This window comes from Brassica napus, chromosome C7, assembly GCF_020379485.1.
Source record: "Brassica napus cultivar Da-Ae chromosome C7, Da-Ae, whole genome shotgun sequence".
NCBI lineage: Eukaryota > Viridiplantae > Streptophyta > Magnoliopsida > Brassicales > Brassicaceae > Brassica > Brassica napus.
Window position 1 is genome coordinate 19,748,434 of NC_063450.1, and position 14,541 is coordinate 19,762,974.

General features: G+C 37.9%; 2 protein-coding genes across 2 annotated transcripts; both read right to left on the reverse strand.

Moving 5' to 3' along the window:
• Positions 1-3,661: 3,661 nt before the first annotated feature.
• Positions 3,662-5,402, reverse strand: LOC106421983 (berberine bridge enzyme-like 10). The gene has a single exon (XM_013862817.3). It carries the CDS (start codon positions 5,400-5,402, stop codon positions 3,822-3,824), a length of 1,581 nt encoding a protein of 526 aa, XP_013718271.1. The 3' UTR covers positions 3,662-3,821.
• LOC111210501 (berberine bridge enzyme-like 9) lies at positions 3,662-14,119 on the reverse strand. Its single transcript, XM_048763595.1, has 2 exons — positions 14,071-14,119; positions 3,662-13,483 (listed from the first exon to the last, which is right to left on the reverse strand). The coding sequence occupies exon 2, from the start codon at positions 8,387-8,389 to the stop codon at positions 6,794-6,796; it is 1,596 nt and encodes a 531-aa protein (XP_048619552.1). The 5' UTR covers positions 8,390-13,483; positions 14,071-14,119; the 3' UTR covers positions 3,662-6,793.
• Positions 14,120-14,541: the final 422 nt, after the last annotated feature.

Sequence of the window (14,541 nt, forward strand, 5' to 3'; positions counted from 1 at the left end):
TGTAAGACTTTATTGTTCTAGTGAATTCGAAAAGAGAAAAACTTGTGTCTTGTTTATTTCTGCATTTTACTCTGGCCTCACTGCATTAACAATTGGTATCAGAGCGGGTCACCTAAGTTACTGGTGAGATCTTGAAGGGTGAGGACAGAAACTGGTTCAGGAAGAAGGACAGAGTTTGTGATGGCGGCATATCAAGAGGGAACGTCTATGACAAAACCCCCACGTCTTGATTCATCCAATTATGGATATTGGAAGGTGCGCATGCAAGCTTTTATCAGTGGTCTTGATGAGGATTGTTGGAGTTCTATTGAAGTTGGTTGGAGTCCTCCGGTGATGCTTGATGATGAGAAGGTTGAAGTTCTTAAGCCAAGAGATAAGTGGACTGCTGCAGAGAAGAAGGCTTCAAGTTGCAACTCTAAGGCCAAGACTGCGATTTACAATGCTATTGACGCAAGCTACTTTAAGTTGATTTCTCAATGTGCTTCAGCTCAGAAGGCATGGAAGACATTGGAGAATATGTTTGAAGGTACTACAAGTGTCAAACGTACTAAGCTGGATATGTTAGCATCAAGGTTTGAGAATCTGAGGATGGATGAAGAGGAAACCGTGGCTCAGTTTAGTGCTAAGTTTTGTGAAATTTCGAATGAATGTTTTGCACTTGGAAAGCAGTACAAGGACAAGAAGTTGGTGAAGAAGCTGAAGAGATCGTTGCCTTCTAAGTTTGAGTCAAAGATCTCTGCTGTAGAAGAAGCTCACAATCTGGATGAGATGGCTTTTGATGAGTTTGTTGGGATTCTTCAAGCTTTTGAGCTGAGCAAATCATATGCAAAAGGGGAGAAGAAGAAAGAAGATCCATATGGAATTGCTTTAAAGGGTTCATCTTCTGAAGATCCTATGGGGTTGTTGTCAAGAAACTTTGCTAGTTATCTGAAGCAAAGAGAAGAGAGGATAAATAATGGAAGAAGAAATGATTCAGGCAGATCATCATCTAAGGTACAATGCTATGAGTCCAATGGATTTGGGCATGTTCGGAAGGAATGTGCGAATTTACTGAAGCAAAAGAAGAAGGACGACAAGAATGAGTCTGATGATGATTCAGATGATGATGAGAAGCTAAAGAACTTTGTGGCGTTCACAACTTTTGTGTCTGGTTCTAAGAAAAAATTTGTGACGGGATCTGCGGCGGGATCTGTCTCAGCGTTTGTGTCAGGATCTTCATGTGGAGGTGATGATCATGCTGGAAGTGATGATGATGATGGTGGAAGCTTTGATCTTGCTGGGAATTATGAGAAGTTGTATGAGCATTGGCTCAAGTTGGTTGAGGCGAACTCAGATTTGGTTAAAGAGAAAGCCAAGCTAGAAGCTCAAGTTGCTGAAGCAATTAAGTATGCTTCAGAGAAAGAAGAAGAAGCACGACAGTCTGGTTCTCAACTTGCAGAGACTCAGAAGAATTTGAACTTGCTGAATAATGGGACGAATCAGCTAGATCATCTTCTCAGTATTGGGCAAAGTGATAGATGTGGCCTTGGATATCAAGGAGAATGTTTGAAAGCTGAAGGTGTTTTTGTACCAGCAGGTAAAACTAAGGATGTAGCTACGTCTGATACAAAGCCTGAGGTTAAGAGGTTTGCTGGGAATGCAACATATAGGAAGATTGCAGTGAATCATGCAACTAGTGTGAAGAATGTGACTGCTACGCGTGCTGCTACGAGTACTGCTACGGCAACTGATACGGCGATTGCTCCAGAGAGAGTTTCTGGATTGAAGAGTGGATCACAACAAAGGTTTCGGCCTGTTTGTCATCACTGTGGTGTTGTTGGACACATTAGGCCAAGATGTTTCAAGTTATTGAGGGAGAAGAATCAGATGGAGCAAGCTTATGGTATGAGGTATCATGGACCTATATGTTATTCTTGTGGAGTTCATGGGCATATGCGGCGTGATTGTGTCAAGTCTGTTCAAGGAGCTAATCATGGAGGATTTGGCCTCAGGAATATGTGGTCTAGGAGATTTGATCACTATGGAGATGGTGGAATGGGATTTCCTCCTTACTTTGGACGATATGGATCTTCATGTTAGTTTTTGACCATGATGTGACTCATAGGGGGAGATTGAAGACGTGGTTTTCTATCCAGAAGTGATGAGTTCACATGCATAGTCAAAAAGGGGGAGATTGAAGATGTATATTTTGTATCAGTCCGTGAAGTACTACAAGAGGTAGTACATGCGCGTGTCATGAAGATGGGCTTGGTTGAAGTTCGTGTTATGTGATGTCCATCGGCTTGTTAAGCTTGGAGAAGAAGCAATATGTTTATTGGAAGATTTACATTAAGTGTAATGGATATTACTTGAAGAGAAAAAGATAAGAAAGTTATTCTTTGGTAGAAAAAGGAAAGTTGCTTAAGTTGCTTTTGGAAGAACTTGGAGAACATGTTCTGGTTATGTATACATGGAGGACGTGCCTCTATGATGAGAGTTGTCTCTGGAAAAAGAAAAAGTCGAGAGATCACTGTTTTGTGCTTGTGTGATCAAGCCTTTGGTGTCACTGCACTGCGCTAGGTGCTGACGTAGTTGGTGAAGTACTTCCGAGGAGTTGGAAGATTAAAGTCTAGATTCAGGGGGAGTTTAGCTCGGGGTCGGGAAGATTCTGATAAACAAAAGTCTAGGCTCTAGGGTGAGTTTTAGCTTAGGATTGGAGTAATCCTAAAGGATTCTTGTAATATAAAAGATTGGTGTAAGACTTTCTTGTTCTAGTGAATTCGAAAACAGAAAAACTTGTGTCTTGTTTATTTCTGCATTTTACTCTGGCCTCACTGCATTAACAGTCCTTTCTTGCTTGCCGCGAGAGTCATCGCTCCAAGTGGGCCGGCTTCTCTGTATTGGACTTCGTCGATATATGTCCAACTGCGAATGGGCCTATCCTCCAACAATGCAGTAGGAATCGAGTAAGTTTTCCCTAGATAAAACTACATAAGATTCGTCGAAGAATATGTAATCGATCATATATGTTATCGTGCAAAGGGCCGGCTTACTAGAGAGGACAAGCGGTGCGACCGTTCCGGGCCCAAACCTGTGTACCCCCGTATGATAATAATTAAGGAGCCCAATTTTTTATAAATATATATTTTTATATATAAAAAATTATAAATATAATAAATAAAATTGAAAATGATCCAAAATTATTTGATATGTATATAGTTTTATTTTCATTACAAAATATACAAAATATTATTGATTAAATTTTAAAATATTTTAAACAATATCTACATATAAATTTTAGATAGCAAAAAAAAAAAAAATTGCCCTAAGGCTCCTAATGGTGTTGAGCCAGCCTGCGTGCAAGTCTTGCTTATGCCGCGTTGCCCGTTAATACAGAGACAAGCGTTGAATGTCATAGTCAATAAATGTATACATATTTCATGCATGTCAGGGAATTACACTTTATGTAAAGACAATATACAGAAATTCTGCTTAATTGACAAAAAAAAAAAAAAAAAAACTTGACAACTTGACATTTTTAGACGCTTGAGTATTAGAAACAGTTTAAACTTAATATACTAATTACAATTGGTTAAAAACTAGCCTTAATCCATTAATCGCATAAACTATTTGGATGTGCATGCTGAAGTTGTCAAGTGTTGAACAAAATTACTAACTCACGTAAAACAAACAAATACCCTTGAAGGGAGCATTATTTTTAATAGGTATATGCTGATTTTGTTCATAACAATATATATTGGTCGTCATGTTTCTTGCTTTATTTGCTTGAAAAAAAAACTTAAATACATGTCACAAATCCCACAACACTCATGTCGCACTTATTACCTTCGAACCGGTATACCTTGTTCGTTCTTCCAGAAGTTTTCAGCATCGATCAAGGTTTTAATATCAACCAACCTCTCGAAATTGTCTTTGAAATATTTAACCCCGTAGACTTTACCTTCCTCGTACGTGGAATTCACACTCGACCCTATGTCAAGATCTCGGTAGTTAAAAAACGCTTCCCTCGGATTTTTTGACACGTACGGGCTCATGAATTCATACATCTCTCTGGCACGTGCCAACTGATTCTTCTCCACGTCCTCTCCAGCTTCCGACCAGCTTACGAGATACTCGATCTTGTACAAATTGCCTGCTCTATGTGGGAACGGTGTCCTCGAACTCGGTATCTCACCCATTCTTCCTCCATACGGATTGAAAAACATTCTAACATTCTCAACCTCCACCAACTTCTTGAGTATTAAACCGAGACCGGTTCTCGAAATTGGACGTTTCACATAATCCGATTTTCGTTTATGGAAGGCTTTAGTAGTCACTGTCCGGTTTAGTAGTACAGAAATCGGTGTACCGATCGGATAACCGGCCCAAAACACGACCGATTCGATCCATCTCATTTCGGTACAATCGGTTCTCTTGAGCTTTAATTCAGGAAAATCCCGGTTCATCACGTTGAACGTCTTATCCGATCCGCCTAGATACATCCCAATGAAGGAGGCCAAAGCCATCTTTTCACCAGGCTTTGTACCGTTGACCAAAGTCAACGTAAGCCTCACGAACAAGTTTCGGTCTGTACTATGAGCAAAACTCTGCCACTTCATAATAAGATCAACCCCTCCTTCTGCGACGGTTCTTCTGACGTTAAAGACCGTAACTTTCTCCGGCACAGTAACAAGCCGGATCTTGTATCCAAGCACGACGCCAAAACTCGCGGCTCCACCTCCTCGTATCGCCCAGAAACGGTCTTCACCCATTGATACCCGGTCGGTGAATATGTTCCCGTTGGAGTCAACGATCCCGGAGCCGACAACGTTGTCTACGGACAATCCGTACTTTCTCATCATCGTCCCGTATCCTCCTCCGCTAAAATGTCCACCAACGCCTAACGTTGTACATAAACCCGCAGGGAATCCAAGAACGTTGCTCTTCTCAGCGATACGGTAGTAAAGCTCTCCCGTCGTAACGCCGGCATCGACCCAAGCCGTCCCGTCGGTGAGATTCACGTCGACTGTTCTGAAACTAAACATGTCGAGGACGAAGAATGGGACGGTTGACGTGTAGGAGAGTCCTTCGAAGTCGTGACCACCGCTTCGGATCCTAACCTGAAGAGAGAGTTCGCGGGCGCATCCTAGCGCCGCCTGAATGTGTGTCCACGTGGCGGCTGCGACTATGGCGAGTGGTTTTGGGGTTGTGGGTTTGTCGAAACGGAGGTTAGGTATGCGGTTGCGGAGTACGGTGGTGAAGGAGGAGTTTGTTGGGATGTAGGCTACGGCAGAGTTCGGACTCGCTGGATCCGTCGGCTGTCGTTCCAGACATCGGAGGAAAGCCACCGGATCGGTCACGGGTTGTGAAGTGGCAACTGAGTTTAAGATCAGTAACAGAGATATAACTAGTAACTTTTCCATGTTTTGTGTCGTTTGGGAGTTTCTATTATAAGCTTTAGAGCTTGTGTGTGTTATTATATAGAGAAGATTCAAAGTTCGAATTTTCTCTAATAAATATAGTACTTTATACATTCACCACGTATACATTTTTTATTTCACGTTTTCTTTTCTTGACAGCTAAAGTTTGTTCCCCCGAATAAATCTCATAGTGGACCAATCATATTTGACTTAGACTTTTACATATTGTATTGTATTTTATGAGCACTCCTGTACACGATAGCGGATAAGTAACATGTCATTATCTAAATATATGATTTTTGAATATCTTGTTTCATACGAAAGGTTATGATGATTTAATATATATATGTAACTTATGCGAGATGCAGACATGCAGTACAGATCAACAATTTCTGTAAGTTAGGACTTAGGACCAGTAAAAAAAAACATTTTTGATCAGATCCGTGTATCGTGCAAGTCTTGTTTTATCATATTCCGCGTTATCCGTTAAGACAGAGAGAAGCTTTGAATATCCTTTTCAATAAATGTATGCATCTTGCATACATGTGAATCTGTGATTATCTGAATGTGGAGGATCGTCAAACAAAAATAGTGGTCCGAATAAAAGAAAATTAGACGATCCGTACTACCAAATGATATGTGAAGAATTTCTGACATGTTAATTTTCTTTTATATAGTTTGATTTATAGGTTGGCAGATTAGTGGAAGAAATGATAGTCAACGTGTTCGAGCACTTCAACTCCTTTTTGTGAACTTCAAAACTTGTATTTTAAAAGTTACTTAACAAAAACGGGGTAAAAGTTGTATGTTGTTGATTCCGAGCATTGTACCTCGTTGGTAAGATAAAAACGTAACCATATTTAGTGATACTTTTTTTTTTTGACAAAATATTTAGTGATACTTCACATCTACTATCATTTTCTTCTATTGAAAATATAATAGCTTGTCATGAGGCAAACTGTCATGAAATCAAGAGTATAGACAAGTTCAAGTCTGAACCTGTTACCATATATTACTTGATCTTTTCTATTATCACTCATTTGTGATTCTTATTTTAAGAAACGTCGTTCAAAACAAAACAAAAAATATTAAGAAACAGAATGCATGATCCTATTAAGTGACATGTAGTTTTGACAATTTTAACGCATTTCTAAAGAAATTAAATACATTTCTAATTCGAAATTAAATGTACAGAAAAATATTACATTCCTTACCTTCTAAAACATACATGTCTTTTAATCTTTTTAAAACAAGAACTTCTCAATATTTTAGGTCTGATTAATAAAACTAGAGAGCTCAAACCATTAGGTTGTTGACTTTGTTTTTACTATTAAAATATAAATTTTGGTAGAACTTCTCAATAGCGGAAGCAAGAATGTGTCTCTAGGTAATTTCTAGTGACTAGAGAGCACAGGAATGCTCTGCTCGTACCGGAAAAAGTTATCGGGATCAACTCTGCTCTTGACCTTAACCAATCTCTCGAAGTTGTTCTTAAAATACTTCACCCCATACACTTTACCTTCCTCGTACGTCGAGTTCAAGCTCGTTCCAATGTCAACGTCCCTATAGTTCAAAAACGCCTCTCGTGGATTCTTTGACACGTAAGGGCTCATTGCCTCGAACACTCTTTCCGTCTGGCTCAAGCATTCGTTAGCCACTGCTTCCCCTTGCACCAACCAGTTCGCTGCGTACTGAATCTTGAACATGTTCCCTGCTCGGTGCGGGAACGCTGTTTCCGTCGATGGAATCTCACTCATCCTCCCTCCGTACGGGTTCCAAGCCATTGTCACGTTCTCGTTCTCTAACAGAACCTTGAATATCGCATCCAAACCGGTTCTTGATATCGGTTTTTGGACGTAATCGGATTTTCTCTTGAGGTAGATTTGCTTTTGCGGGATACGGTTTAGCATAACCGATGTCGGTGCTGTACCGGGTGGGATACTTAGCCAGAACAGAACCGATTCGATCCATTTCATTTCTAGACACTCTGTTTTGTTCAGACCAAGCGCCGGGAAATCCGTGTTCATGGTTTCTAGAAGCTTTGTCGAATCTCCGAGGAACATTCCCATGAATGAAGCCTTCACAGTTTTGTTGCTTGTGCTTAAAGTTAACCTTATGAACAGATTGTTGTCGATCTTGTCTGCGATCTCTTGCCATTTCAATACAAGTTCCGTGGTGTTCACGCCTCCTCTGTTTCCGACAGTTTCCACGTTAAAGACTGTGACCTTTCCTGGAACCGGAACAAGCTTGATCTTCCAGGCTAAGACAACACAGAAACTAGCGGCCCCACCGCCACGTAAGGCCCAAAAAAGATCTTCTCCCATCGAGCTACGGTCCAACACTCTACCCTTAGCATCAACGATCTTTGCGTCTATAATGTTATCGATCGATAAACCGTACTTTCTCATCATGTTTCCGTAACCGCCACCGCTAAAATGTCCACCAGCGCCTAAACCGGGGCATATTCCGGCAGGAAATCCACGGAGATCGTTGCTTTTGTTGGCAACTCCGTAGTAGATCTCTCCAAGTGTAGCACCGGATTGGACCCACGCGGTGTCGAGTTTAGGATCAAACTCGATAGAACGGAGGTTGAACATGTCTAGGACGACGAACTCGACTGTTGATAAATACGACATCCCATCATAGTCGTGGCCTCCACTTCGGATACGGAGCTGGAGGCTGAGTCTTTTGGCGCAGGTGATCGTGGCCTGTATGTGAGTTACGTCGGCGGCTGCTATGATCGCGACGGGTTTACGTGTCGTGTTGTTGAAGTAACGGAGGTTACGGACGTAGTTGTTGAGGATTGTGAGGAAACTAGGGTCTTGTTGAGTGTATGTGAAGTTTTGTATTGGGAAATTTGGATTTGAGGGTTTAAAATCTGTGGTGCACTGTGAGTAAACGTCTTCGAGTCTTGGTGGTGATGCAAATGATGTTGGGATTGTAAAGAAGAAAACAGTGATGATTAGGGTGTGGATTGTTAGAGATTTCATTCTCTTTACTTCTTGTTATCACTTATCAGTTATCACCCTCCTTTGTTGAATATGGATTCCAATAGGGGTTTGCATTTCTTATAGATTTATTAATTTGGCATGAATAGACAATCGGCGATTCTTGTAAATGCGTATCTTACAGATAAGATTGATATCCTTGTAAATTAATATTCAATTACACAACGTGGAGATTCAGTGTTTTAATATGGTGATTTATTTCCTAAACGTCTTACATTATAAGTTCAACGTAATCCGGTCTTTTTTATTGAATGTTAGTTCAAAAAAAAAATGTTAGTTTTATATTATAGAAACAACTAGATTTTGATATGCGTTTTTAAAGTGCGGGATTGTCTTTTTAAAAATATTATATTTTATAAATGATTGTTTGTGTTTCCAAAATACTAATCAATTTTGTTAAAAGATTTAAAAACTGTATACTTTTAATCAATAAATATAATTATATTTTAATTTTAATTTATTAATAAACTATTATATTACAGATTTAATAAAAATATACATTTTTCATTATACATATTTTAATTAATACATAAAATTTTAATTATAATAAAGATCAATAATTATGGGTTTAACGGGTTTATAGTGTTCATAAAACAAAACACTTTTACACTTCTTTTTGGTTTGGTTTTGGTCATACTAAAATACTAACAATTAGCTGTTTAGGTTAAGGGTATATTTAGAGAAACAGGTGTAGCATATTCTAAAATATATACTTGATAGATTTTCTGAATCAAAATATAGTTAGTATTATTATTCAGGTCAATATTTTGCAGATCTTATATATTGATAATGAACAAATTGGGTGAGATTGTTTTGGTAACATTATTAGATATTTTTATACATTCAGATTTTGTTTAAAACACAATTGAGATAGTTGGCCAAGTTAATTAAGTTAAACTCACAGAATATTTGTAGTGTCCACATATTAAGGAATGAAGTTGAAACTGATATTTAAGATTTTATTGGCCATCTTTATTGATTTTGTTTGTTACCCAAGGTTTAAACTCATGAATTAACAAACAAAAAAGATTATGAAAATATCTTAAAATGATGAATGATATTCTTTATTTCATAATTCACATTATAAATTTATGCTATTCCTTATTTCATAATTCAAAGTATAAATTTCTTTGGACTACTTTAATATTTCATGATCTTTGTGAAACAAAATTCATAGTGTGTTGCCGTCAAACATGTCAAACATATTATAAGCATTAAGTCAAATAATAAGTCTTATAAAAAATAATAAGGTTAAATAATAATTGTATGGTTTGTATAGTTAAGAATTTTTTATTTAAACACAAACGTTAATAATTGTATTATAGTAACATTGATAAATGTGGCTTCGATGTTACCGGCCAATATATTCTGCATTATTATTAAATAATAATATTAATTGTAATATAAAAAAAGATATTGGCATTACTTTGTAAATAACTTGAAAAACTAAGAGCATAATATTATAAATGATTATGATTTAATAGTATAGATATTCTGAAAATATGTCATTATCTTCGTCTGTATCATTCTTCCCGGAAAAGAAAAAAAAAGGTAAGAAAATTTTTAATACATTTTATAAGTTCTAAATATTGAAGAATTTGTTCTTTATTACTTATTAAAAATAGTCTTCCGTTTTTATGTTTTTACTTCCTTAAATATTTGATCATTTTTGTCAGGGTGCGCTGCATATTCCATTTTAACAATGTTATTAAATTATAGCCATAATCAATTACTATTCCAACTATATAAGACAACGTCTGTTAGACTATTCATTTTCACAACAATTGATTTTTTATCGATTAATCAAAATGGGTGCAACTGGATTGCAAATTTCTGGAATGAAATTGCATGGAGTGATTTATTCCGATAGTTTTCAAATTATTTTTAGCATTTGAATGGAACAAAAAACAAATCTCATTCCAATGATTCTTTGGAAAATGTATAGAGAAAAATGAAAAGTAATTATAAAAAATTCATAATTAAAAAAGCTCATGAATAACTGTAGGTGGAATGAAACTCTATTTTTTTATTTTATAACTTTTCTTATTCCATTCATCTACGTTTTATTTCTTTTAATTTCATTCATTTGTGATATTTCTAAAATTAATAACCAGTTAACATTTTGTAATCAGTATGACCCTAGGAGTCTCATATATGTCATATAGACAGCCAACAAATAAGTTCGTTAAACCGGACCTCGTGGTCTGGTGGTAAAGGAACTTCGGCTGAGGTGTCCGCCATCACGACTTCGAGCCCTGGCCACAGCGGATTTAACATCCCTTCCGTTTGGGCGCTGGACCCCCTACGGAGAGATAGTTGGGAATGTGGCTGCCCAGATACCAGAGTTATCAAATGCCCAGATACCAGAGTTATCAAAAAAAAAAAAAAAACAAATAAGTTCGTTTGATATTAGTATAACTCTCATAGATAAACATAACTAATCCCGGGAAATCAAACAATTGCGCCCCAAAGTCCTTCCTACAGGACATCCTGGTCATTTTTTTAATAAAAAAAGTTCATTCCACTTTGCTGCTTGCGTTACCAGAAGCCCACGATCCATCAACTTGGCATATAAATATAGTGAAAGGGCCTATGCGAGTGAAAGGGCCTATGCGAGTGAGCACAAGAATAAAGTGTGAGAACTTAAGATAAACAATTTTGATTCACGTTTCATTATTGTATGTGACCTGTATATGATTATTAGTACGCTCTACTAAGTACCGTCTCAAATTATTTCTTGACACTGTTTACAAAAATATTAATACATTCATCTTTCCACTGAATTGGATCCTTCTAAAAGAGAAAAGCAGCAAAGGGTTAGAAAAAAAACCAGCAAACACAAAGCAGAACTAGACGTGTTGGGCCCATTTGGGCCTGTCCACATGGACGTGTTTTTTTGTTGGACAATTTTGGTCGACACCCAAATAGAACCATGTCTAAATAAGACTATACTTAAAAAAGACCATGATTTGTTGGTTGCCCATGGGGTCCAGACGCCAATTTAATATAAATAACCTAATTTTTATTGTAAAAGATGAAAATATACTAAATTTTGTATATATTATAGACTTAAACTTTATTATTGTGAAATTTGAATTTTTGACAAGAAAATTTGATTTTGAGATTTTTGTGATTTTGATGAAAAATATGACTTTTGTTTCACGAAAACGTGATTTTGCGGTTTTGACCAAAAAATATAATTTTAACGGGAAATTGCGATTTTGCAGTTTTGGCCGAAAAACACGATTTTATGGTTTTGACCAGTGTTTTTAAAACCGGACCGACCCGATGGTTGGACCGGGTTCGACCGTGAACCGGTTATATAGCCGGGTTGGTCTAGTAATTGGTTCGACCATGAACCGACCACATAGCCGGATTATATTTAAAAGTTATTAAACCAATAAAAACCACTAAAAATATCGAAAATCTATAAATCATCCATATAAACAAGAAACTAATTTATATTTATAATATTTTATGTTCAAAATTGATTTATATTTTAACTATGCATCATGTTTACTAATATTATTTTTATATTTACATACTAAAAAAAATATTAAACCATATTATTGAACCAGGTTTGACCCGGTCGAACCATATTGAACCGTGACCCAAAATATTTCCGGTTCAGCTTCCGGTCCGGTTTTAAAAACACTGGTTTTGACGGAGAAAATGCAAATTTTAAGGGAAAATGCAATTTTTAAGGGAAAATACAATTTTCGGTTTTGACAAAAACTCGATTTTATGATTTTGGTAAAACAAATTAAAACTGTAATTTTTTTCCTAATTTCCTAAACCTAGATATTTTAACTATTTGGGCTGCCCAATGTCCATATGTTCTTGCCCGGTTTTGTCCATGAGTCCAATTGGGTTTGTCATTTTTTTTAACGCTGATTTATTATGATATTACAATTATGATATGAGAAATATTACATAGACGATTCGATTACCGATAACACTATCTGCCTTATGAGGATCTACGCCTAACTGCATCACCTGAGCCGTCCTATTAAGATCTACGTCTGACCAGATTTACTTGCACCATGTTGAAGATCCCTTGTAAGACTACGGAATCGCTCTCTCCGGGACTTGAAACTTGGATTTCCTGTAATCTGCAAAAAATTGCATAGTTTGGGATTTGAACCACATACCTGGGTGTAGAAACCTTTAAACCTTAACCATTAGGCTACGGTGTTTCCACTAGATTTGTCTTTTTAAACCTATTTAAATTTGGTCTAATATAGGTGTGTCCATATTAACCCAAAATAATTTGGACACAAGTCGCCCATGGACAACCCGCCCATTCGACGTCCCTAACCAGAACCATAAACGGAGCAGAGCACATAGCTCATTTACACCTTCCGGCATATCCAACGAAACCAAGACAAAACCATTCACCTAACTCATTAGCGATTCATCCTCTCTTCTTCTACCAAGGAACTCATCCACCTAGGAGCACCTCGACCCACAACAGGTGAAATCTCATCTCCTTGGCAACGCTATTGGCAATCAGAGAAGCACACTTATTTGACGATCTTTGCACTGCAACCAAATCTCATTCATGTATACCCTCAAAAATTTCTTCACCAAGCTTAAACACTACGTTTCTACCACAGAGTTCACTGAACTGAAAATTCTCCGGCTACGTTAGCTTATATATTTGTTCTTGAAAAAACTTGGTAATGCGAAAAGACGACCCTGGTTTTACTATACGCCTGTGCTTTAAAATCTAATAGCCATATAAACCGAAGTTGCTTTACCAAAAATAGACAAAATTTACAGAACAATCATTTACACAAGAGCAGTTTCACTAATCAACTATTGAAGTATCACAGGAATACTATTTCTGTAACGGCCTTGGCCCGATGAACCTTATCAAATGCTTTACCCCAAACCTTTTCGTTCAAAAACTCTTATTAAAACTCGAATTGTCTTACATAAAACCAAACTCAACAAAACTGAAATGTCAAATAAAAACTTAAGAAGAAATGGTTGAAAGAAAGGAGTCATAAATGAAAGACTCGAAAAAACACTTGCACCATACGGACATCTACTCCCGCTCCCTCTCGGCCCTACCTATAAAAAGAGGGGTGAATACATAATACTCAGTGAGGGTAGGTTCTAGGAACCCACGAGCTCAACTCAGGAAGAGCAAACAATCACAAGTCATGAGCTAATAAGATCTATTACACAGAAACCCATACTACCCGACATGAACTAAAGACCCTACAATGCACATCCTTTTCATCTTTTCGTCCTTTTCATCAGTGGGTAGCCCCAACTAGGCTTCTACCCCATATTCTTGTGGATTGGCCACATCTCCTATGGGTGCTTCCATATTCTTGTGGATTGGCCACATCTCCTATGGATACCTAGCGTGGACTACTACCCCACATACTTTCCTTAGACTCTCTATATGATCCCTTATTCGTACTTATTCTTACATCTTTCACTTATCATTCACAACACGTCTCAACACCTTATCATCATATTCTTGACCACCCTAACATGCCTACGTTCTTGTCACTTCAACACGTACTATCGTCTAGACAAGATCAATCACATATCACATCACACATACACACAATATCTAGAACTGATTAACAAAGGACTAAGTCCCATTGGTTACTCAACATGAGGCAAGTTCACAGCCAAGTCCTCACCTTAGCTTTTTGCAGAAGTAGATCTGGATCTAGGTTTGGGGAACAGTCACTTCTCGAGATCTGATTTGAGAATCGGATTCACACAAGAGAGAGATGGGTTTAGAATCTGTCATTTTCCAATGACTTAGAGCTAGAGATCTTAGTTTTACCTTTAGGGTTCAGATCTCAGTTGCTTGCACGAAACTGAATCAAGGAGGCGGCGGCTAGGAGCTCGGTTGCGGCGGCTAGGGCTTCGCGGGCGGCTGGCGGCTGGCTTCGCCGGAGATGGAGCGGCGGCGGCTTGAGGCGGAGGCGGCGGCGGGGTACTGCTCAGGCAGGGCTTCGCTTGCTGTCTCTCTTGTGGTTGAACCCTAGGGAAACTTCTCCTTTTATAAGCAATGGGAGGGGTTATGTCTAGGGTTTCTTTTCCTTGGGCCTCCTGCACTTGAGTTTCCTTTTGGGCCGGGCCTAGGATGTTACAATTCTCCCCCA